Raw genomic sequence first — 27,418 nt, forward strand, 5'->3', positions numbered from 1 at the left:
CATTTTATAAGTATGTATACATGTGTGCATATATATTTAAGTAGAATCATATGAAATTGCTGATTTTAGACTATATTGGGTCTACAAAAATGGCAATTTTATGTATATATATACTTCAACTTATAAACAGGAGAGATCATAGAATACATTTTTTTTCTTGTCCTTTTTTGCTTGGGTTCCCATTTCCTCTTTTCCCATCTCCACCTTACCCTGTCTATGTCAGCCCTACCCTGCCCTTCTCATATATCCTCACTCTATCCTCGTCTCACAAACAATTCACATTAACAAACTATCAATAGTATATATCTTCATAGTCATAGAATCATAAACATATGTGCAGCTATATATGGGCTAGCGACCAAACTTGTGGTGTGGAACCTCAAACTTCCAGATTGCTTTTCCCCTGTTGAAATCTATAGCCAAATATTCTCTTTCCTGCATTTAAATAATACTTATCTCCTCTGCTTTGCACTAATCTTTAATGGATTTCAGCCTCGTTTTACGTAGTTTCTTCACTTTTTGACACTCATTCACTCGAATTCTTTTTCTCTTATTATGTGCTAGAAACTACTCACAATTGATTCAAGCTGTAAAGTATGGCAACACATCACATGATAGATTAGTAATTCTTTTCTGGTTTCTTACTTTTGCCTCCACAGAATAGCCTATTATTTTGTGAAGTTAAGAGTAAGAATATAAGAGAAGGAAATACTTTACTAGACCCAGAATTTATCCTGCAAAGAAAAATGGCCTCCCAGAGCCATTTCTCCAGTTTCCATCTGTCAGAGCAAAGTTAATGACCAGGTAGGCAATAGGGCCATATGAAAAGACCTTAGAATTTATGTTCCAGAGGAGAGAGTTTGAAATGTTAAAATCGACAAGAGGTACAGCTTCACGACGGATGTGATAGAAGACCTGGCGTTCTCACGCTCAGCCAAAGGTGACTTCTCCCCTCACTGCCTACAGCCATTGCCATTGAACCCCACTTTCCTTCCAGGAGACAATATTTATTCTACTAGGTCATTGTGGGCGATCTCTGCTCAGCAGTACGGGCAGATTCCCAAGATGCTGGGCCACTGGACTACTCCAGGACTACACCACTCTGAGTGCTCTCCCTAGGGAGTTAGTGTCAACAGATGAAGAAGGAAATGAGGACTCAGAGGTGGAGGGTCTACGCCCTCTTCTCCTCTCTGCACTCGCCTGCCCCTGCATGCATCTCTATAGGTCTTGGATGCTCGTTGGCCCACATGTAAATGCCTGCCGTGTGTCGAGGCTGTTGTCCTTGGACTACAGTCCTTTCTCTTATTTGGAAAGGAAAGTTCTTTGTAATGAAATAAAATTCATAGGAGTTTGGGGGTTGAAGGTCTCTTGGGATCAACTCAGAAGAGCCCATTTCTAAGAGTTGTGATGGGTTTGCCTGGTAGGGGTTCCTTGGACTGGTCTTTTATCCTCAGCAGAGGGTACCCTGGCCGGGGAGAACACAGCTCATTCTGGTTCTTTTGTGCTTGAGGGCTCTGATTTATTTAGAAGCTGAGACTGCCCTTCTCCTGTCTGTCAAAAGGGTTTCAAAGCTGCTGCACCAGGAACTGTTTCAGATTAGAGACTTCAGTAACTAATGATCCATGTCCTCTCTTCAGTAGTGAAACCCCCAAATGGTCCTAGGAGAAGAGAAGTAAATCTTGACAGCTGCTTAGAGGGCATTTTAGAACTAAATCCTAGGAGAAATGCTTTTAGGTTCAGAGACCTCCCCACCCGCTGCCAAAAAAAAAAAAAAAAAAAAAAAATAAGGGAGGGAAAAAATATTAGTGTACAGAAAGGCAGCTGTTTGAGCTCGCCCAGGTGTGCTCTGAAGACCAAACCCCTACATCAGCAATTAGCGGGTAACCCTTGAGCTCCTCTACCTCCTAGACAGCACAGTGGAATCACATGGCGTGGGAAGCGCGCGCGTACACACACACGTCATGTGATCCTACCTGCAGGAAGGTAGTTTCTGTGGGTGAGAGAATGAAGCCAGGTAACATTCCAAACAGACCGTAGTTTTAGCAGATCTATCAAGAACATTGACGTGGGAGGCTTGTTAATGTAATCCCGGAAGCCTTTTCATTTTTTCTTTGGAAAGTGTGTGAATAATCGTAATGCCGTTTTGCTTCCAAAACTGGACAGTGAGTTGAAGGGCAGCAGCCGTCGCCACAACAACAGCACCACCATCACCACCACCAACACCAAAATCTTCTATCCTGGCCACCATGGAGTTTCTTGAAAGAACTTATCTTGTGAATGACAAAGCCACCAAGATGTACACCTTCACACTAGACAGGTAACAGACATCTGATGCTGCTTCACAATTCTCTGTGTCTTGAGTATTCACTAAGTCCCTAGATCCTACTGCTTCAGAATTGGAAACTTTTGCTGTTGCAACTTGGGGGTGTTTTGTAAAATTTTATAAACTGTTGGCCAACTTATATAATTCTTATCCTGAAAAAGGCAATACTCTGTATAGTTGATTTGCTTCCTTAAATATCCTGAGTGTACGAAGGACATATTTTATTAGTATATTTTTCATCTGTAGATTTTCTTCTAAAAAACAGACATACACAATCTGATGTGTTTTCCTTTCTTTTCCTCAATTATTCAATTTATATAATAAAAATTATATTATATAAAATATAATTTTATAATTATTAAATTATATTTAGAAAGAATTAAGGCTTTTCAACTAGGTGGCAAATTGTGGTCACACTGATCTTAAGTTAATTGCTATTTTCTTAAGTATATAATGTCATTATCACATATACACACCTATAATAAATATAGCTGAGCTTAATGTTCTACATAGCTCTAGTTCTTTTTACTATCTCCCACAGTGCCATGTGCAATATATTCATTCATTTCCCCCTTATTTAACAATAATTGATTGAACATGTGTATATATACTGGAGACTAAAATATTCCTAGTCCTATATCTCTGTCCTCTTGAAAGCCTGAGTCTAATGTGGAATGCATATAAGAAACAGGCAATTACAAAATAGCATGTGTGTTATGCTGGGGGTATACAGTAAAAAACCTCAAGGGAACCTAGGTCTTTGCTGGACTTCGGGAGTCAGAGAAAGCTTTTCAGAAGTGATAGGCTGAGAACTGAAAAAATAAAAAGGAGTTAGAATAGGGTTAGGGAAACCCTACATAGAAAGTAGGGTTAGGAAAGTTTTCCTGACTGAGATAATTTCCTGGTAAAGACAGAGACAAATAAGAATGAGACTTTGGTGCATCTGGGGAATTCAATCCAAGTGGGGAGCAAAGAGAAACACACTCAGAATACATAGATAAATGAATGAGAATCTGAAATAAATTCATGTTAGAAGCAGAATTTAAGAGAATACTTACCCATTAATAATATGTGTAATGTTTTTGTGTGTTTCATGAAAACAAATTAATATTCCAAAGAGTAGCGGCATTGTGTTTGATAGCATCAATGTTTAAGCAACTGCAAAGGGAGTTTTTCTTAGGATGTTTATAACTTTGCTTAAAAAATATATATGACAAAGAGTCTAGCACATCTATTATCTCACACAGTAAGAATTATTCTTCTAAGAAAATAATATTAGATGTGATTTATTGAGATCATAAACGACAAAGCCTCACATTAGGTCAGGCAGAAACTTTGAACAACAAATTGTTAACACTGTGGACACTATTAATAGAGCATCTCTACATTATTAAAATAGCAGTATTTCCCTTCTCATGAAACTAGACCATTAGCACTCTGTTATGCAAATAAAGCCAACTGTTTATGGTTATAGGGTCTCATTCACCTCATGAACTGGTATGGTTTTCAGGATACAGTGATGATAAAAACTTTCAAACTCATTTTTATTTTCTTTCCAAATAAAAACAATTGAACCTAGATGAGATTATTTATCCTGATCCCTCATTTCACCAGTTAGGAAAGTGAATTCCAGAGAGAATAAATGCCATTTTAAAGGTTGGATGTCTAATTATGGCAGAGTTGGGATGTGGACCATGCTTCCTGTTTGGGAATTTTGCTCCCCTCCCCGTCTCCTGCACACACACTTTCACCATGTGGCCTCCTGGGTCCTAAATCTCTTTCCTCCTGAGCTCATATGAACCTTGATCCCCTCACTAATTCACTTTTCCTCACCTCTCCCAATCTCCTTTCTCATATATTTTGTTCTACCTCTATTTCAGAGGTAACTTTGTCCCCTGAAGGTCCTTCTCTTTTCTCCTTCCTTCTCTTTTTTTCTACTTATCATCAGCTTTCTATTTAAGTTGTTATCATCTGTTAAGAAACTTATCTAGAAGGAATATGTATTCTCTAATTACACAACAAGAGTGCTTCAGTTATCTATTGTTGTGCAAGAAACTACCCCCAAAATGTAGTGGCTTCAACAACAATCATTTTATTAATCACAGTTCTCGCTCCATGTGGAGTTATCGAGGTTTGCTTGTGAGGCTGCATTCTGCTGGTGTCTGGGATGTGCTAGAAGGTCAAGGATGGCTTCACTTACTTGTCTGGGGTCTTTGTGTTAGCTTTGACTGGTCTTCTTTCTCCTTCCCATGGCTTCTCTCTCTGTGTGGTGTCTCATTTTATCAGATTAGCTTGGACTTTTTTATATGGCAGTTCAGGGGAGCAAGAGAGCAGCAGTGGAAGCTGACAGGTGTCAGACAGCCTAAGACCAGAACTGGCACAGCACCATTTTTACCACATTTGATGGGTTAAAGCAAGTCCCAAGTCTGAGATTCAAGGGGTAGCACAGTGGATTCCATCTCTTGCTGGCATGTGCATATAAGATGACAGGAATTGTTGGACATAATTTTAGAGACATTTTACCACAGGAAGTAGTAATATTAGGCCCTGTAGGTATTATTGTGTAATCTCTCCCCCACCAATCCCTCCAATTCCCTTTCCAGTGATGTGATTCCCTATGCTTGGGCTCATGGTAGCAAAGAGATAGCTGTATAAAGTTGACCTACATACTCAATATGGTTTTCTTGGTACTGGAAACAAGCTTTTCTTTTTCCCAAGTTGTATATTAAAGAAGTGCAGGGAATGTGAGGGCAGGGCCAGATGGTAGGGACAAAGTACTGGAATCTTTTCAATGTGAAGCCTTAAAGTGTGTGTGTGTGTGTGTGTGTGTGTGTGTATGTGTGTTTGGGATGGCAGGACTTCTGGAATGGTGGTGTAAGTAGCTCAATGGACCTCCTTCCCCAGTGAAACATTTTTACCATTTTACTGGTAAAAATAATGTTAAAAAAACTCCAACAGTTTAGTCTCTGGAAATTGTCTTAAGGGCATACAGCAAACTGAGATTTATTCAAGAAAATCTACTAAATCTTAGTAAAAAGAAAGAGTCTGTGGCATTTGAGCCATGATCTGCCCCACTAACCTCTTTCCCCTCCAAGCTTGTTGTGATGGAAGTTCTACTCTGGTTGGATGTGGCCAAAAGACAGGGATCTCTCTCTCCCAGCTTCTATAGTAAAATATTACAGACTGGGTAGCTTAAACAACAGAAATTTATTTTTTCTCCCAGCTTCCAACTGGGGCTACAGTTCACCCCTAGAGCAAAGGGCTGCTGGAATCTCTAATGGCCCCAGCTCCATATTATAGAACCTGTATTCAATGCAGGCATGGCCAAGAGGACTGGGGCCCCCTTCCTTCACCCAATCCCTGCTCATGGTCTAGGAGCAGCAAGCTCCTGAACACCCCTGCCCTGGCTCACACATAGGGTGAGGTTCTTCACCACCCACTTATGGAGCAGAGGTGGCACTCTAGGATAAAGTGGGTCACTGTTCCTTCTCTCAGTTTTGGGGCAGTGATGCAGAGGTTCTGCCCATGGGAGAATCAGGCTATAAGAACAGAGAGCTATGCATCTTTCCCTTAGAGGACTGATGATACATCAGCTAAAAGTTTATTTGGAACAGAACATGGGATATTTCAAGCATAAGGGCACTGTCAAAAACAATGAGGATTTTGCTGTTGAGCAATCAAGAGCAGGCTGGTTGCTTCATCAGAGCAAGAAGCTAAATGGTAGACCAGTTAGAAGTTTAACAGAAACAGCTAGGGAAAGACAGGTAAAAAGAGCCCTCCTGGAGTTGGCACAAACCACAAAGATCAGCCTCAAATACTATCCCTGTAAGGAGGCTCTTATGGACTGAATGTTTTTGTCATTCCACAATTCATATACTAAAACCCTAGCTCCCATGTGACTATATTGGAAACAGGACCTTTAAGATGATTAAGGTTAAATGAGGTCATTAGGGTGAAGTCCTGATAGATAGAACTGATATCTTTATAAAAGAGGAAGAGATACCAGAGATCTCTCTCTTTCTACCATGTGAGAACATAGCAAGAAGACAGCCATCTACAAGCCAGGACCACCAAAACCAGAAACCAAATCTTCCAGCACCTTAATAATGGATTTCTAGCCTCTAGAACTATGAAAAAATAAATTTCTGTTGTGTAAGCTACCCAGTCTGTAGTATTTTACTATAGAAGCTAGAGTAGACTAATACATGGCCCAACTTTAATTGGATAATATTGTAATTTATGCCTCAGGATACTGTTGAAAACATTAGAGCAATCAGCAAGTGATTAAGGAGGACAAGAGCTGAGTGTGATACCAACACAGGCAGAGCAGCCAGAAGCTTAACAGTGATAGCATGGAAAAAGACAGTCAAAGCAAACATGATTAAAATGATCACCATCCCTGGGAAAGGGGGTAGGGGGAGGTAAGGATAACTGTGCACATGTCCAAGGCTGCACTCTCTGAGGAATGGCAATAGAGGCTATACAGCAGGGAAGGTCAAAGAAAATACTCCACTGAACTAGACAAGCCAATTCACTAACCAAATAAAAAAGCAAACAAGTAAGCAGCAACAATAACAAGCCCACTGGGGATCAGTATTCAGAATTGCTACAATATATTACCTAAAACATCCAGTTTCCAGAAAAATATGACAACCTATGCAAAGGAACAGGAAAGGATAACCTATAAACAGTAAAAAGAGCAGGTAATAGAAACTGCCTTTGAAAGGGCCCCCATGTTGAACTTAGCATTCAAAGAGTTAAAGCAGCTATTATAAATATGTTCAAAGAATTAAGGAAAATCATGTTTAAAGAATTAAAGAAAGGCAGGATGACAATGTCTCATCACATAGAGACTATCAGTAATAATAGATAGAAATTATAAAAAAGAACCAAATTCTGAAGTTGAAAAGTGCAATAAATAGAACAAAGGGACTCAGCAGTAGATATGAGCTGGCAGAGGAAAGAATCAGTGACTGTGAAGACAGGTCAATAGTTATGCAACATAAAATACAGAGAGAAAAAGGAATGAATAAAAATTAACAGAGCCTCAGAGAAATGTGGTACATAGTTAAATGTCCTACCATATACATAATGGGAATACCAGAAAGAGAGGAGGCAGAAAAGGAGCAGAAAAACATTCAAAGGAACAAATTTCAAAATTTGGTGAAAATATTAATTTATACATCCATGATAGTAAACAAACTCTAAGAAGAATCAAGGCAAACAGATCTATACTCTGACACACACATCATAGTTAAAATATTGAAAGCAAAACACACAGAAAAATCTTGAAAGCAGTAGGAGGAAAAAAGACTCATCGTGAACAAGAGTTTCTCAGTAAGATTAACAGCTGACTTCTATCAGAAACAAAGGAGGCTGGAAGACAGTGGCACGGCATATTTAAAGTACTGAAAGAAAAAACAAACCCTGCCAATCAATCAACTTTTATCCAACAGAACTATCTTTCTAAAATGAAGGTGAAATAAAGAAATTCCCAAATGAATAAAAATTGAGAGAACTTTTTGCTAGCAGATTCATTTTACAAGTAATAGTAAAGGAAATTCTTCAGGCTTAAAACAAATGACACCAGCCATTAGCTGGAGTCAACACACAAAAAATCAAACAGCATCAGTAAAGGTAATTATGTAGATAATTATAAAAGACAGAATATTTACTCTCCTTTTTTCTCTTAATTGATTTAAAGAAAATCACATAAAATAAAATGCATGTAATCTTTGATGAAATGGAAAAATTCATAGAAAGATATCAGCTACCAAACTCGAGAGGAAATAGAAATCTGAGTAGACCAATAACAAGTAAAGAGATTGTATTAGCTTCACACAAAGAAAGCCCAGATGTCTCACTGATGACTTCTACCAAAGATGTAAAACAGAATTAATATCAATTCTTCCAAAAAATAAAAGAGTGAACATTTTCCAACTTATTCTATGAGTTCAATATTCCACAGATAGAAAAACAATAGAAATGAAAACATACAATAGAAATGAAAACATACTTCCACAAAATCTTGTATACAAATTTTCAAAGCAGTATTATTCATAATAGCTGAAAAAATGTAAACAACCTAAATGTTCATCAGATGTATATCCATACAACTGAGTACTATCTGGAAATAAAAAGCAATAAAGTACTGACGTACTGATATTTGCTATATCATGGATGAACCTTGAAAACACTATACTAAGTGAAAGAAGCCAGTCACAAAATCTACATAATGTATGATTCCATTTATAGAAAATGTCCAGAATAGGCAAATTTATAAAGACAGAAATAAGATTAGCAATTTCCTGAAGTAGGATTGTGTGTAAGGAGACTGGGGATTTACTGGGTATGGAATTTCTTTTTGGGGTGATGAAAATGTTCTAAATTAGATTGTGGTGATGGTTGTATGACTTTGTAAATATGCTTAAACCCATTAATTGTATATATCAAATGGGTTTGTGGTATATGAATTATATTTTAATAAAGTTGTTTAAAAAAGGGGTGGAACATTGGATAGCTGGTCTGGGACAAGAAATTACACCTGTTAGGTGAACATTTCTATTCCCCACTCCCTCATAACATTTAATCAAATAAACGGTCTCCATATTTTGCTCACTATACTTTAGCCTTCCAAGCAACACCCAAAATGATCATTTTAGAAATGTGAACCACATAATGTTACTTCCCTAGTCAAAACTTTCCAACTTCCTCCTTTTACACTTTGAAGAAAATGAAACCCTTTACAATGGCCCAAAGAGTTCTGCATGATCTGACTTCTGCCTACTTCTTTGACTTCATCCAATTTCACTCTCTCTTCATGCTACAGTGCCCACTATGTAGTTTCCTTTCTGTTCAAGACAAGCTTCTGAACAAGACAAGTTCTTTCTTGCCTTTGGGCTTTTGCACCAGCAATGCCCTCTGCTTGTGATGTTCCTCCTTCATGTGGGTCTGCTCCTGGTTACCTTTTAAGTTACTGCTGAGATATCATCTACAGAGGTGCCTTCCCCTACCACTCTATTGCAGGTAGCCTCACCTTTCCTCTCCCAGTCACTGCCCATGATACTACACAGCCTCTGTTACTATCAGCTGGTTTGCTGTGTTCCCCTCTGCTAGGATATAAGCTTCTTAGGTCAAGAACTTTGCTTGTCTCAAAGGCATGGTATCATTAGCACCTCTGATGGTGCAGGCATGCAATACATTTGTTGAATGAATGAATACATGAAGTGTTGGAAATGCATGGCGGGACCTAAGATTTTATCTCCTCTCCCAACAGGAGGAGTGATTTTATATAGTCAACATGTGAAGTAAGAGTGTGAAAAATATTACCAGCTCCACTTAAGAGATATAGAACCAAAGGGGTTTGACTTCTACCAACAGACAAAAATAAAATACAAAATTAAAAAAAAAAAATGCTTCTCCAAGATCACAAAATAAAGCTCCATTTTCTAATTCTTATTTTAAGAGAGGAACTCTAAGTTCTAGGCTATTGACATCAACTTTTGTAATATTTCCCTATTTTTCTTCTCTGTTTCTCCCCGTTTTTTCTTTTTGATGCTACAGTAAATTTCTTTGCTCTGGCCTATTGTTCCTACTCTTCAAAGCGTCAGCCATATTTGAATGTGTGGTGACCTCTGGTGATTTATTCTTTGAAAGTAAATTCACATTTTATATTTTGATGCATTCTAGCATTTGCTTTTTAGAACCTTCGTTTTAAAATTCTTCTTAGAATTTGCATCACTTTTCAGATCAAGAGCCTGTACTGCATCTAGAGACACTCAGACCACTTTGCTCTTATGAGATGATGAGGAATATATTTTAACTTCAGTTTTTTAACTTCTTTTGGAATCATAGACCCTTTGGGGAGCCCAGCGAAGATGGTGGACTCCCACCTCCCCTCATAAAACACATACATACACACATGTGAACACACTGTATCCAATTTCAGTCCTGTTTTGGATTTCTGGCTTAGTGCTTCAAGGAACAATCTCAGCTCAAAATGTATCCAAATTGGTTAATCTTAGGTCTAGGACAAGGTAGCAGCATTTAAAAGTAAAAATTGGCCAGGTTTCTTGCACTTTTCCTCTTGTGGCATTGCTTACAGGCTGTTCCCCTGGTGGACTTCCTGCCTTGGTCTGCCTTCTAAACTGTTCCAGGATAAGTTCTCTCTCAGTCACTCATCACTTGGTTTTCTCTGCCCACAAGATTCACGAAAAATAGAAAATAAAGTAAAGCTTCGGGGGAGGGGCAAGATGGCGGAAGAGTAAGACGCGGAGATCACCTTCCTCCCCACAGATACATGAGAAATACATCTACACGTGGAACTGCTCCTACAGAACACCCACTGAACGCTGGCAGAAGACGTCAGACCTCCCAAAAGGCAAGAAAATCCCCACGTACTTGGGTAGGGCAAAAGAAAAAAGAAATAACAGAGACAAAAGAATAGGGACCAGTGGGAGGGAGCTGTGAAGGAGGAAAGGTTTCCACACACTAGGAAGCCCCTTCGTGGGCAGAGACTGCGGGTAGCAGAGGGGGGAAGCTTCAGAGCCACGGAGGAGAGCGTAGCCACATTGGTGCGGAGGGCAAAGCGGAGAGATTCCCGCACAGAGGAGCGGTGCCGACCAGCACTCACCAGCCCGAGAGGCTTGTCTGCTCAGCTGCCGGGGCGGGCGGGGGCTGTGAGCTGGGGCTCGGGCTTCGGTGCTAGCCGGGAGGGAGTCCGGGAAAAAGACTGCAGCTGCCGAAGAGGCAAGAGACTTTTTCTTGCCTCTTTGTTTCGCGGCGCTTAAGGAGAGGGAATTCAGAGCGCTGCCTAAACGAGCTCCAGAGACGGGCGCGAGCCGCGGCTATCAGCGCGGATCCCACAGCAACAGGGACGCAGAGGGAAAAACGGAGAGATTCCCGCACAGAGGCTCGGCGCCGAGCAGCACTCACCAGTCCGAGAGGCTTGTCTGCTCACCCGCCGGGGCGGGCGGGGGCTGGGAGCTGAGGCGCGGGCTTCGGTCGGATCCCACGGAGAGGACTGGGGTTGGCTGCGTGAACACAGCCTGAAGGGGCTAGCGCACCACAACTAGCCGGGAGGGAGCCCGAGAAAAAGTCTGCAGCTGCCGAAGAGGCAGGAGACTTTTTTTTGCCTCTTTGTTTCGCGGCGTGCAAGGAGAGGGGATTCAGAGCGCCACTTAAACGAACTCCAGAGACGGGCGCGAGCCGCGGCTATCAGCGCGGACCCCAGAGACGGGCATGAGACGCTAAGGCTGCTGCTGCCACCACCAAAAAGCCTGTGTGCGAGCACAGGTCATTCTCCACACCGCCCCTCCCGGGAGCCTGTGCAGCCTGCCACGGCCAGGCTCCCGTAATCTGGGGACAACTTCCCCGGGAGAGCGCACGGCGCGCCTCAGGCTGCTGCAACGTCACGCCGGCTTCTGCCGCCGCAGGCTCGCCCCGCCTCCTCCGCACCGCTCCCTCCCCCCGGTCTGACTGAGCCAGAGCCCCCGAATCAGCTGCTCCTTTAACCCCGTTCTGTCTGAGCGGGGAACAGACGCCCTCAGGGGACCTACATGCAGAGGCGGGTCCAAATCCAAAGCTGAACCCCGGGAGCTGTACGAACAAAGAAGAGAAAGGGAAATCTCTCCCAGCAGCCTCAGAAGCAGCGGATTAAAGCTCCACAAACAACTTGATGTGCCTGCATCTGTTGAATACCTGAATAGACAACGAATCATCCCAAATTTAGGAGGTGGACTTTGGGAGCAGGATATATTAACTTTTCCCCTTTTCCTTTTTTTGTGAGTGTATATGTGTATGCTTCTGGGTGAGATTTTGTCTGTATAGCTTTGCTCTCACCGTTAGTCCTAGGGTTAGGTCCGTCCGTTTTTTTTTGTTTTGTTTTGTTTTGTTTTGTTTTTTTGCTTAAAAAGATTTTTTTTTCCCCAATAAATGTTTTCTTAATAATTTTTTCCTTATTTTCTATTTTTAAAAAATTAAAAAAAATTTTTTAATAAGTTTTTTCATATTTATTTTAAAAAATTAAAAAATTTATTTTTCTTAATAAATTTTTTAATAATTTTTTTCTTATTTTTAGTATAAAAAATTAATAAATCTATTTTTAAAAATTAAAAAAAAATTTTTTTAAATAAATTCTTAATAATTTTTTTTTTATTTTTTATTATAATTGCTTTATTTTATTTTATTTTATCCTCTTTCTTTCTTTTTTTCCAATTTTTCTCCCTTTTATTCTGAGCCGTGTGGATGAAAGGCTCTTGGTGCTCCAGCCAGGCATTAGGGCTGTGCCTCTGAGGTGGGAGAGCCAACTTCAGGACACTGGTCCACAAGAGACCTCCCAGCTCCACGTAATACCAAACGGCAAAAATCTCTCAGAGATCTCCATCTCAACATCAAGACCCAGCTTCACTCAACGACCAGCAAGCTACAGTGCTGGACACCCTATGCCAAACAACTAGCAAGACAGGAACACAGCCCCATCCATTAACAGAGAGGCTGCCTAAAATCATAATAAGGCCACAGACACCCCAAAACACACCACCAGACGTGGACGAGCCCACCAGAAAGACAACATCCAGCCTCATCCACCAGAACACAGGCACTAGTTCCCTCCACCAGGAAACCTACACAACCCACTGAACCAACCTTAGCCACTGGGGACAGATACCAAAAACAACGGGAACTACGAACCTGTAGCCTGTGAAAAGAAGACCCCAAACACAGTAAGATAAGCAAAATGAGAAGACAGAAAAACACACAGCAGATGAAGGAGCAGGGTCAAAACACACCAGACCTAACAAATGAAGAGGAAATAGGTAGTCTACCTGAAAAAGAATTCAGAATAATGATAGTAAGGATGATCCAAAATCTTGGAAATAGAATAGACAAAATGCAAGAAACATTCAACAAGGACGTAGAAGAACTAAAGAGGAACCAAGCAACGATGAAAAGCACAATAAATGAAATTAAAAATACTCTAGATGGGATCAATAGCAGAATAACTGAGGCAGAAAACGGATAAGTGACCTGGAAGACAAAATGGTGGAAATAACTAATGCAGAGCAGAATAAAGAAAAAAGAATGAAAAGAACTGAGGACAGTCTCAGAGACCTCTGGGACAACATTAAACGCACCAACATTCGAATTATAGGGGTCCCAGAAGAAGAAGAGAAAAAGAAAGGGACTGAGAAAATATTTGAAGAGATTATAGTTGAAAACTTCCCTAATATGGGAAAGGAAATAGTTAATCAAGTCCTGGAAGCACAGAGAGTCCCATACAGGATAAATCCAAGGAGAAACACACCAAGACACATATTAATCAAACTATCAAAAATTAAATATAAAGAAAACATATTAAAAGCAGCAAGGGAAAAACAACAAATAACACACAAGGGCATCCCCATAAGGTTAACAGCTGATCTTTCAGCAGAAACTCTGCAAGCCAGAAGGGAGTGGCAGGATATACTTAAAGTGATGAAGGAGAAAAACCTACAACCAAGATTACTCTACCCAGCAAGGATCTCATTCAGATTTGATGGAGAAATTAAAACCTTTACAGACAAGCAAAAGCTGAGAGAGTTCAGCACCACCAAACCAGCTTTACAACAAATGCTAAAGGAACTTCTCTAGGCAAGAAAAGCAAGAGAAGGAAAACACCTACAATAACAAACCCAAAACATTTAAGAAAATGGGAATAGGAACATATATATCGATAATTACCTTAAATGTAAATGGATTAAATGCTCCCACCAAAAGACACAGACTGGCTGAATGGATACAAAAACAAGACCCATATATATGCTGTCTACAAGAGACCCACTTCAGACCTAGAGACACATACAGACTGAAAGTGAGGGGATGGAAAAAGATATTCCATGCAAATGGAAATCAAAAGAAAGCTGGAGTAGCAATTCTCATATCAGACAAAATAGACTTTAAAATAAAGACTATTACAAGAGACAAAGAAGGACACTATATAATGATCAAGGGATCGATCCAAGAGGAAGGTATAACAATTGTAAATATTTATGCACCCAACATAGGAGCACCTCAATACATAAGGCAAATACTAACAGCCATAAAAGGGGAAATCGACAGTAACACAATCATAGTAGGGGACTTTAATACCCCACTTTCACCAATGGACAGATCATCCAAAATGAAAATAAATAAGGAAACACAAGCTTTAAATGATACATTAAACAAGATGGACTTAATTGATATTTATAGGACATTCCACCCAAAAACAACAGAATACACATTTTTCTCAAGTGCTCATGGAACATTCTCCAGGATAGATCATATCTTGGGTCACAAATCAAGCCTTGGTAAATTTAAAAAAATTGAAATCGTATCAAGTATCTTTTCCGACCACAACGCTATGAGACTAGATATCAATTACAGGAAAAGATCTGTAAAAAATACAAACACATGGAGGCTACACAATACACTACTTAATAACGAAGTGATCACTGAAGAAATCAAAGGGGAAATCAAAAAATACCTAGAAACAAATGACAATGGAGACACGATGATCCAAAACCTATGGGATGCAGCAAAAGCAGTCCTAAGAGGGAAGTTTATAGCAATACAAGCCTACATCAAGAAACAGGAAACATCTCGAATAAACAACCTAACCTTGCACCTTAAGCAATTAGAGAAAGAAGAACAAAAAAACCCCAAAGCTAGCAGAAGGAAAGAAATCATAAAGATCAGATCAGAAATAAATGAAAAAGAAATGAAGGAAACAATAGCAAAAATCAATGAAACTAAAAGCTGGTTCTTTGAGAAGATAAACAAAATTGATAAACCATTAGCCAGACTCATCAAGAGAAAAAGGGAGAAGACTCAAATTAATAGAATTAGAAATGAAAAAGGAGAAGTAACCACTGACACTGCAGAAATACAAAGGATCATGAGAGATTACTACAAGCAACTCTATGCCAATAAAATGGACAACCTGGAAGAAATGGACAGATTCTTAGAAATGCACAAGCTGTCAAGACTGAACCAGGAAGAAATAGAAAATATGAACAGACCAATCACAAGCACTGAAATTGAAACTGTGATTAAAAATCTTCCAACACACAAAAGCCCAGGACCAGATGGCTTCACAGGCGAATTCTATCAAACATTTAGAGAAGAGCTAACACCTATCCTTTTCAAACTCTTCCAAAATATTGCAGAGGGAGGAACACTCCCCAACTCATTCTACGAGGCCACCATCACCCTGATACCAAAACCAGACAAAGATGTCACAAAGAAAGAAAACTACAGGCCAATATCACTGATGAACATAGATGCAAAAATCCTCAACAAAATCCTAGCAAACAGAATCCAACAGCACATTAAAAGGATTATACACCATGATCAAGTGGGGTTTATTCCAGGAATGCAAGGATTCTTCAATATACGCAAATCAATCAACGTGATACATCATATTAACAAATTGAAGGAGAAAAACCATATGATCATCTCAATAGATGCAGAGAAAGCTTTTGACAAAATTCAACACCCATTTATGATAAAAGTCCTGCAGAAAGTAGGCATAGAGGGAACTTTCCTCAACATAATAAAGGCCGTATATGACAAACCCACAGCCAACATTGTGCTCAATGGTGAAAAACTGAAACCATTTCCACTAAGATCAGGAACAAGACAAGGTTTCCCACTCTCACCACTATTATTCAACATAGTTTTGGAAGTGTTAGCCACAGCAATCAGAGAAGAAAAAGAAATAAAAGGAATCCAAATCGGAAAAGAAGAAGTAAAGCTGTCACTGTTTGCAGATGACATGATACTATACATAGAGAATCCAAAAGATGCTACCAGAAAACTACTAGAGCTAATCAATGAATTTGGTAAAGTAGCAGGATACAAAATTAATGCACAGAAATCTCTTGCATTCCTGTATACTAATGATGAAAAATCTGAAAGTGAAATTAAGAAAACACTCCCATTTACCATTGCAACAAAAAGAATAAAATATCTAGGAATAAACCTACCTAGGGAGACAAAAGACCTGTATGCAGAAAATTATAGGACACTGATGAAAGAAATTAAAGATGATACAAATAGAGGGAGAGATATACCATGTTCTTGGATTGGAAGAATAAACATTGTGAAAATGACTCTGCTACCCAAAGCAATCTACAGATTCAATGCAATCCCTATCAAACTACCACTGGCATTTTTCACAGAACTAGAACAAAAAATTTCACAATTTGTATGGAAACACAAAAGACCCCGAATAGCCAAAGCAATCTTGAGAACGAAAAATGGAGCTGGAGGAATCAGGCTCCCCGACTTCAGACTATATTACAAAGCTACAGTAATTAAGACAGTTTGGTACTGGCACAAAAACAGAAATATAGATCAATGGAACAGGATAGAAAGCCCAGAGATAAGCCCACGCACATATGGTCACCTTATCTTTGATAAAGGAGGCAAGCATATACAGTGGAGAAAAGACAGCCTCTTCAATAAGTGGTGCTGGGAAAATTGGGCAGGTACATGTAAAAGTATGAAATTAGAACACTCCCTGACACCATACACAAAAATAAACTCAAAATGGATTAAAGACCTAAGTGTAAGGCCAGACACTATCAAACTCTTAGAGGAAAACATAGGCAGAACACTCTATGACATAAATCACAGCAAGATCCTTTTTGACCCAGGTCCTAGAGAAATGGAAATAAAAACACAAATAAACAAATGGGACCTAATGAAACTTAAAAGCTTTTGCACAGCAAAGGAAACCATAAACAAGACCAAAAGACAACCCTCAGAATGGGAGAAAATATTTGCAAATGAAGCAACTGACAAAGGATTAATCTCCAAGATTTACAAGCAGCTCATGCAGCTCAATAACAAAAAAACAAACAACCCAATCCAAAAATGGGCAGAAGACCTAAATAGACATTTCTCCAAAGAAGATATACAGATTGCCAACAGACACATGAAAGAATGCTCAACATCATTAATCATTAGAGAAATGCAAATCAAAACTACAATGAGGTATCATCTCACACCGGTCAGAATGGCCATCATCAAAAAATCTAGAAACAATAAATGCTGGAGAGGGTGTGGAGAAAAGGGAACACTCTTGCACTGTTGGTGGGAATGTAAATTGATACAGCCACTATGGAGAACAGTATGGGGGTTCCTTAAAAAACTAAAAATAGAACTACCATACGACCCAGCAATCCCACTACTGGGCATATACCCTGAGAAAACCATAATTCAGAAAGAGTCATGTACCAAAATATTCATTGCAGCTCTGTTTACGATAGCCAGGACCTGGAAGCAACCTAAGTGTCCATCATCAGATGAATGGATAAAGAAGATGTGGCACATATATACAATGGAATATTACTCAGCCATAAAAAGAAATGAAATGGAGGTATTTGTAATGAGGTGGATGGAGTTAGAGTCTGTCATACAGAGTGAAGTAAGTCAGAAAGAGAAAAACAAATACAGTATGCTAACACATATATATGGAATCTAAGGAAAAAAAAAAAAAAAGGTCATGAAGAACCTAGTGGCAAGATGGGAATAAAGACACAGACCTACTAGAGAATGGACTTGAGGATATGGGGAGGGGGAGGGGTGAGATATGACAGGTTGAGAGAGTGTCATGGACATATATGCACTACCAAATGTAAAATAGATAGCTAGTGGGAAGCAGCCGCATAGCACAGGGAGATCAGTTCGGTGCTTTGTGACCACCTAGAGGGGTGGGATAGGGAGGGTGGGAGGGAGGGAGATGCAAGAGGGAAGAGATATGGGAACATATGTATATGTATAACTGATTCACTTTGTTATAAAGCAGAAGCTAACACACCATTGTAAAGCAATTATACTTCAATAAAGATGTTTAAAAAAATAAATAAATAAAAAATAAATAAATAAATAAATAAATAAAGTAAAGCTTCATATGGCCAGAGTGGTCATATGAACAATGCCAGAATATTTGGTGACCCTGTCCTGCTCATACTGCCTTCTCAGCACAAGGAAAAAGCAAACCTCCACCATGTTTTCTTATTAGTTCTCTGGCTCCTCTGAGTTGATGACCATTGGTGACTAACACTACTACCTTATATGGCTGTTTATTATCAGGGTATGTATCACATTACAAAGGTGAAAATTTATAGGTATGAGTACTCTATGTGCCTCTTGCCAAATAGTTCTTATTCCAATATGAAGATTACTTGGAATTGCTCAAAATCCTGAGTGCTATTAACATCATCGGCAAAAACAATCTGAAGCCAATTTGGCAATATACATCAAAATCCTTAAAAATGCAGATACTCTTTTTTTAAAAATAAATTTATTTATTTATTTATTTTTGGCTGCGTTGGGTCTTCGTTGCTGCACGCGGCCTTTCTCTAGTTGTGGCAAGTGGGGGCTACTCTTTGTTGCTGTGCACGGGCTTCTCACTGCAGTGGCTTCTCTTGTTGCAGAGCACAGGCTCTAGGTGCTCGGGCTTCAGTAGTTGCGGCACGGGGGCTCAGTAGTTGTGGCACGCAGGCTCAGTAGTTGTGGCTCACGGGCTCCAGAGCGCAGGCTCAGTAGTTGTGGCGCACGGGCTTAGTTGCTCCGTGGCATGTGGGATCTTCCCGGACCAGGGCTCAAGCCCATGTCCCCTGCATTGGCAGGTGGATTCTTAACCACTGCGCCACCAGGGAAGCCCAAAATATAGATACTCTTTAGCCAAGTAATTCCCCTTTCAGGATTGCATTTTAAGGAGATAATAATATATTTAGCAAAGGATAACTATAAGGATATGAATCACAGTGGCGCCAAATAATTGGAAAAGAGTCAATTGTTCAATAATAGAAAATAGTTACTTATGTTGTGACATATCTATACTAAATATAATGCTCTCTGTATGTTAAACTAATGATATAGAATATTTAATAAATTGAGAAAATGTTAACAATATATACAGCTAAAAATTAGGTTCCAAAGCTGTATCTTTGGTGGAATCCTATTGTGACACTGTCATTTCATCCACAATCTATTCCAGCCCATCCCCACTGAGTTGCAGTCATGTGATTTGGGTATCACTTACCCCACTCTCAGCTCCAGGAGTCAGCATTGTTGGGTTTTGCCAATCTTCTGGCTGTAACAAGGTCTAAGCCAATTAGCACATCCATAGTCCTCTGGCTACAGAGGCTGGCCAAATCAGCATGCAACTCAGTACTTCTGTTTTGCAGTTGGGAGAATGAACACTCTTTCTCACTGTATAAGAAAAAACAAGTACACAGTCCTGATTATCTTGGGCAACTATTCCACTACATGAGGAAAACCAGCCTGAGGTTGAAGAGTAGTTGAGAACTGCAGAGCAATGGATCTGGAGCTTTGATAAATCAGGCTGAAGCCTGATACTTCTAGATGTTTTCAGTTGCAGAACCAATAATTCCCATTTGTTAACTTACCTAGCATGAGCTTTGTTTTCTGTGCTTGCTATCAAAAACATCCTAATTAATATGGACTCTAAGTAAAAACAGTATTTATTTATTACAAAGCTAAACAAAAAACTATCAATAATAGTTGTCTCTTGGTGGTAATTTATTAGTGATTTTTTTCCCTCTGCTTTGTGCCTTTCTGTAATTCCAGGTCTTCTATAATGAATATGTATGTTATTTTATTCAGGGAAACCCCCCAAATATAAGGATAATTAGAATTGTAGTAATAATCATCATTTAAGCCAAAACCATCAGATCTTTTTGTGGATGGTGATAAGACAAAGTAACTCTTCAAGTGGAGGAAAATAATTTATTTCCATTTTTATACCTTTCAAAGTCATGAATGTAAAGTTCTTACTCCTAAGAATCTTATTAATGTCTTCTAATAAGTTTATTAAAAAATACAAATCTAATTAGTTCAAGATCATGGCATCAGTAAAAATTGGTTTTAGGTGTACCGATGTTCAGGTAGAGAGGCAGTGTGGGCATAGTGGAAAAAACACTAGGCTTGGAGTCCCAGCTCTCCCATTTCCTGACTATTTGACCTCAGGCAATTACTTAATCTCTCTGAATCTTAATTACTTCAGGTAAGAAACTGTGGGTTGGACTAAATGTTATCTACAATCTTTGCATTTGTGAAATTCTATATTTCTATAAATGGCTCTATATTTCTATAAATGCTTTATATTTGAATAGAACTGATAGGCACTGCCTGCTTTTGGAAGTATAAGTAGGTTTAACTCTCATTACAACTTTGATAGATTGGTCGAGATTTCTGCAAAGCTGTGTTAAGAAGGTTTCTGAGGGTTCATATGGACTCAGCAGGAAAAAGTGCTATGATCTATTAACAATGTTGTTGTGCAGAAGAAAGGGAGAGTGTTGCCATGCAATAGTGAGTCTGAATCACCAGGCTGACTCACACACACATTACTCGTTAATAATAATAACCTCATTACTGCCCCTTTTAAAATTTATAGCAGTGTCCAAAATGTTTTCAAAGTGAAGTGACTGTGAAGGAAATGCACCAAAATGTATCTGCTTCCTTTCTCCTTTTCCTTTACTTTCTTTTAATCACTGGTAGTATAGACTGAATAAGAGCTTGCCTAAATAAAAGCAAAACTCTGTTTGTAGTTGAGAATTCAGAAGGAAATTTCTCACTTGTTCTTTACATTTGATATTTCTTGTAGAAGGAGCCATGAATTATAAGTTCCTAGCTAGTCAGCAAATGTCCTCATAGCAGTTCTGATAATGGGTAGGGCTGTCAGTGAGAGGTTTGTTTGCAACCATGTTCACTTCTTGCTTCTGTCAAACTCATCCTCAGCATGGAACTCCAGCAGAAACCCTTGAATAAAGATCAACGTCCTGGAGAGAAGCCAGAGGAGCCAGAGTCAGGAGCCATGTATCACTGCCACAGCAACTCCAAGGCCACAGAGAACAGGGCAAAGGAGCAAGTCTATGCCAAGTGGAAACTCTGTGCTGCTTCAGGAACATGCTTAGTTTTCATGATTGCAGAGGTCATCGGTGAGTATTTCTCAAGACTTCTCTGATTAAACGAGCAAACAAACAAAACCCTGCATCATTACAGGAGAGTTGCCCTTTTAAAAAAAGACTGAATATTTTCTGTAAATATAAAGTAACAATATGCTCATTGTAGATAAGTTGGAAAGCAGAAGGAAACAAAATAAAATTTGTCACAATCCCACTTTTTTTTTAAAAATTTTATTTATTTATTTATTTATGGCTGTGTTGGGTCTTCGTTTCTGTGCGAGGGCTTTCTCTAGTTGTGGCAAGCGGGGGCCACTCTTCATCGTGGTGCGCGGGCCTCTCACTATCGCGGCCTCTCTTGTGCGGAGCACAGGCTCCAGTCGCGCAGGCTCAGTAGTTGTGGCTCACGGGCCTAGTTGCTCCGCGGCATGTGGGATCTTCCCAGACCAGGGCTCGAACCCGTGTCCCCTGCATTGGCAGGCAGATTCTCAACCACTGCGCCACCAGGGAAGCCCACAATCCCACTTTTGAGTGATAATCTTCAATAACATTATGGAGTATTTTTCTACAGTATATTTTCTATTCATAGCTCACAATTTTTTTTTTAACATAACTGAGAGCACACAATGCTTTTGGCCATGCCATCAAACACTCTTCAAAAACATTTCTATGCCTGAACAATATTCTATAATATGCTCTACTGTGATTTACATAACCATCTCTCTATTAGAAATTTAGGGAGTTTTTTCCTGCTTATGGACAATGCTGCAGTGAAAAATCTGGAATAAAACTCTGCTTGCTTTTCTGGATAATTCCTTCAAAGAGATTCCTAAAAGTGGAAATAACTAGTTGAAGGACATGAATATTTTTATTACTTCTTTATGCACATTGCCAAACTGCTATCCAGAAAGCTTGAAAACAATTCCTATGTCTGCCAGCTCTACATGAGAATGATTCTCTCTCCAAATCTTTCCCAGAACTTATTTTAATCTTTCAAAAATCTTTGCTAATGTATAGATGAATATGCTTTATTTTAATATGCATTCCTTTGTTATTATTAATATTATTTGCATGTTTATTAACGATCTGTATTTCCCTCTGTTAATGCATTTTCTATTTGACTCTTAATATCTGTGGCTCACTTGTTTTTTCAGATAATTTGTAATTCTTTATATTGATCTCTGGGAGCTCTTTATATAGTTATTAAAGTTTTGTTATATCTGTTATAAGTACTATTCTAGTTTGTTGTTTACTTTTTAGTTTTTGTTTAATTTTTGGTTTGACTTAGAGAAGTTTCAAATTTTACAGAGGTAATTGTATCAAACATTTCATTTTGAGCTGATTTCTTTTACTACTCTTTCACTATTTTAGTGCTTAGTAAGCCTTTCCTATCTACTGAGAAGATAAATATCATTTTGTCGTTGTTCAATTTTTTGCATTTAATTTTAAATCAATGTGAAATTATCTATGCTCTTAGCATTGAAAATTCTCTTTCTAAAGAGCTAACAAAGATTTACACATCATTTATGGAATAATTCATTATTTCCTCCATTGATTTTTCTCCATATTACTTTTATCATTTATCAAATTTCTATAAATAATAGAGTTAGGTTCTAAGGTGTTTTATCTGTGCTGCTGATCTCTGTCAGTAGTAACATATTTAATGTAGATTTACATGTTATAATATCTGTTGTTCTTTCCTCATTATCCTTTGTTTAACAGAAAAAAGGTAAAGGCTGTTCATTCCTGTTTATTACTCTAATTAAACATGAGAATAATTTTGTTCAGTTTCCTCCAAAATCTAATTTTGATTTTATTGGTATATAAATTAATTTGGGAACACAAATCTTCTTAAAATACTCAGTTTTTCCCTCCAGGAATACAGTATGTTTCTCCATTTATCCAGATATTCTACATCTCTCATCAAGTTAAGGTTTTATGTTTTTAGTTTGCTTGTTTTAACACAAGGACAACCTACTTCTTGCTAGAGTTATTTATAGTTATTTTGTGTGTTTGGTTTATTCTTTCCAGAGGTGAGTAGGGTCTTCCTTTTCTCATGTCCTGCTTTCTAAATGGTTACTTTTTGGATTTTGGAAAGTTTTCATTTTGTATATTCATTTTGTACTCAACAGTGTATTTGAACTATTGTCATTCTAAATGTATCTCAGTTAATTTTCCTTGTTCCTCTCTCATCTCTCCTCCTAGGAGATAATCCTCTCTTGTTCAAAAAAATTATATTTCTCCTTGCTTTCAATAGTTATGTCTCTTCTGTATGTTTCATATTTTTATCATGTTAAATAATATGCTAGATCAAATCATATGTTCAACTATTTAGCTGTTAAGTGAAATGTTTCCTGAGGGGTTAAGTATTTTTATTATGTTAATGAAGTATTCTCCTTGTTCTAGTTTTTTAATGGTTAATGGATAATCAAGGATGAGTGTTGACTTTTATCAAAAACCTTATCTTTTAAATTCATTCTGTTTTAAAACTTTTTTTACCCATTGCTGATGTGTATTATATTAAGAGATCATGATACATTTCTGGTATTATGATGACAACAGCTAATATTTGTTTAATGCTTACTATGCTGGGAACTGTGATGAGTGCTTTCTACGTATCACCTTACTTAATCCTGATGAAATTCCTGAGAGGTAGGTCCTATTACGAATTGCACTTTATAGACCATAAACCTGAAGCACAAAGAGTAAAGTACTCGACTTTAACAACATACCTATCAGTGAGCAGGCGGTCTGAATGCCAGAGCTCATGCTCTTAGGCTCTCACTATGGTGACTAGACCTTGGTGGACCATTCTTTCAAGGCACTGCTCAATCTGAGTCACTAATATTTTTGTTAGGATTTTTACATTGAAAAATCATTGTAATTTTTTTGATCATTGAAATTTAACTATAGTTTTCTGTTTTGGAGCTATTTTTCTCGGTTTTTGAATCTGAGTTATGCATATTAAAATGAAAAGTTTAGTTTTAATAATTTCCTTTTTATATACTGGGTTGGCCAAAAAGTTCATTCGGGCTTTTCCATAAGATGTTAAGGAGAACCCAGAACGAACTTTTTGGCCAACTCTATAAAAAAACTAAAACAATTTATATGACATTGTAATTATTCTTCCTTTTTAAGAACTCCCTGATAAATTGTCTGACTTCAGAGACATTCTTGGAGATAATTTTTTCATATATTTTAGCTTCTTCCTCATTCATGGACATACTCCAAATTTCTACTTCTTGAGTAAATTTTGGTTATTTATAAATCTCCCAAGTCATTCATCTCACTGAAACTGTCAAATTTATTATCATACAATGGAACATGATAGTCTTATATTGGTATTCTCTTATTTATTCCAGCTCCTTTCTCATTTTAATATTGTTTATATATTTTTACTTCTTTTCCTTGATAAAACTTTATTTTATTGATATATATATTTTTTATTGAATATATTATTATTTTAATTTTCCTTCTGTTTTCTAATTCATAATTTTGGCTTTAAAAATATTTTTATTTCCTCTTTCTTTTCTCAGAGTTGTAGTCTTATTGCGTATTTTAATATCTTAAGTTATATCTTTATTTAATATATTTGTATCCTTTCTTTTTATTAATAATAAAGCTATGTACAGCTATAAACTTAATCTAAAGGTTTTGGTATGCTGTGGTATCTTATTTATAATTTTTTTACCAAAAAATTAACAAGAACACTATAAGCTACCTATATAAGTACCATAGGCTACTACCACTCTTACCACTATAACTTGTTACACTCTGTTACCAATATTTTGGCTTCATTTTCTCTTTATTACCCCAAAAGAGTGCTAAATTAATGATAATCTGATAGTGGAGGAGAATCTGTTAAGCTTTTTTTCTTTTTTAGCACTATAATAGCAAGCAATTAGAATTAGTTTCTTCAAGTTATGGAGTCTTCTGACCTATACACGTATACTTTTATAGCTTTTGGAAACTGGAAGAGAGCTTAGACCCAATCCGGTCCAAGATGAATCCAGAGTTGGTAAATAACCTTCCAGTTAAAATTTTTTTAAAAAATTGATACCACACAATTTCTAGAGCCAGGGTGAGTCTTTTGAATGAATGACTTAATAGCTTGATAGAGCTGCAAAGAATTTACTTTTAGCAGCTCCAATCTGGAAAACTCCCTCTGGAAATCCATTGATATCTATACTAGAGGGGCATTCTTTTTTATTATTGAAAGTCACAAGACTATGGACAATTTTCAATTGCTCACGTAAGAGATCAACAAAACGGAAAATCTAAAAAACATAATCCATTTGAAACATGATTTGAAATGCTGATGTTCTGGACATTCATAGCCTTCCAAATAAAGTACTGGCACAACCCCATGCAAACACAGCTCAGCAGGATGTATAAACTGGCTTGTTTTCTGCACAACTTTCTTCTCTTGCTTTTCCCGGAAAACATGTGGATGCTGAGAATAGACGCATATTCTCCCCAGCTGATATCTAATTAATATTCTGAAATGAGATGGCCTCCCATTCACAAAACTCAGTTTTCTCCTTGTACCTTTCCGTATGCCCTGTCAATTTGTTTCTAAAATTTTTAGAGGGGAAATGGGAAGCTATTCAGTTGGAGTGAGCAAATCAATCTCCTCCTTTCCTTCTCATTCCTAATAATTAGTCTATGAGTTCAAATCTGGCTTTAGGGTCAGAAGAAAGTGATGTTGTCAGTAAAGGAATTAAGTGGATACTGACAGAAAATCATTTGGAATTTGAGCTGTATTGATGTTGAGCTAATTTTCCTGAAACATTGCTCTCATCGTGTTAATTCTGTTTTCAAAATTCTTCAGTGGCTCACCTTTGCCATTTCAGTCCTTCACAACCTTTTTCCCATCATGTCAAGCACAGGAAATTTTACTGAGCACAGGGGCAAACTGACAAGTATTCTTGTAGCAGAAAGAGGCTGGTTCAGGGGCCCTCTCTGTGGTAGGCCCTACTCAGCTGCACCAAGTGAAGAGAGATCAATATACTGGAAAATGCTGGCATCCTGCACAAAATGAAAAATTCTTACTCTGGTTTTCAAGTTACTCCACCATTTGCCTGCCAAACTGACTATCAATCTTTTTCTTTTACTACTTCCCTATATGACTCGTCTTCTGTTTCAGCTATTTATTCATTCTATGCAAAATAATCATTGCACCTTCAGGTCTCTGTAACTTTTGCTTATGCCTTTTGATTTACATGGAAAACCCTCTCATTCTCCATAGCCATCAAAACCCTGACCATCATTCAAGACCCCAACCCACAACTCACCTCCTTCCTAAAACCGTTTTTGACCATGTCAGAGAAAGCAAGTAGTATTCTCAGATGACTTTTGGGAATCTGGGAGGTCCTCCTGCAGGATATGGGATCTGAGCAAAGCCTTGAAGGATGAGTAGGAATGGAGAGGTGACTAAGAGGGAGATGAGAAGGGCCTTTCAGATGGAGGGGCTTGAATGCGGTCCAGGAGTTAGTAAATATCAGCCTTACCTGGAAAGATTTTGAGTTCTTAGGTCAGCAATAGGACAAGAAATCTGTATTCTTAGAAGGAAATTCAAGTGATTCTGATGTGTTAGCCACATTTGGGTGGCACTGTTTGCAGTGGACTGGCATTGCCTGCCCAGCAAGCTTTCTCATACTTACTGTCCTGGCTGCACCTCTGGTCCTCCTGGCCCAAGTCCCTCATGCTCACAGGCACGGCTGGCTGTGAGACACCAAGCTGGATTAATCGGCGTCTCTGGGTCTTTATATAGGGAGACTGGGAAAAAAGCTCTCTCTCTTTCCTTTAAAATACTATGCTGAAATGATACAAACCCAGAGGCCCACCTTTTTTTTTGCTGAGGGGGAGGAAGCCTGTCTTCAGCAAAAAATTTTTTGAACCTTACGATTAGGCTGTACCCGATCCAACCCCACCCAGATTTGTTCTCAGTTATTTGAGCCAATAAATGATCATTTTGTTGTTGTTTAAGCTAGTTTGAGTTGTGCATTTATGACTTACAACTGAAAGAACCTAAGGCAGTGGTGTGGGGTAAAACATGGTTAGTGGGGAATGAAACTAGAATGGTGGCTGAGGGTTCTAGGAGGCTGTGAGGCCCGGCTGGGGAAGCTGGATTTATTCTGTA

General features: G+C 38.4%; 1 protein-coding gene across 1 annotated transcript in view; it reads left to right on the plus strand.

Annotated features, from left to right (window-relative positions):
* Positions 1-2,246: 2,246 nt before the first annotated feature.
* Positions 2,247-27,418, plus strand: part of SLC30A8 (solute carrier family 30 member 8) — a 44,035-nt gene continuing 18,863 nt past the window's right edge. Inside the window, exons 1-2 of the mRNA XM_061171954.1 lie at positions 2,247-2,317; positions 21,113-21,312. Of these exons, the coding sequence (XP_061027937.1) occupies positions 2,247-2,317; positions 21,113-21,312 (271 nt within the window). The remainder of the gene's footprint in view (positions 2,318-21,112; positions 21,313-27,418) is intronic.

The sequence above is a fragment of the Eubalaena glacialis genome, chromosome 17 (genome assembly GCF_028564815.1).
Source record: "Eubalaena glacialis isolate mEubGla1 chromosome 17, mEubGla1.1.hap2.+ XY, whole genome shotgun sequence".
NCBI lineage: Eukaryota > Metazoa > Chordata > Mammalia > Artiodactyla > Balaenidae > Eubalaena > Eubalaena glacialis.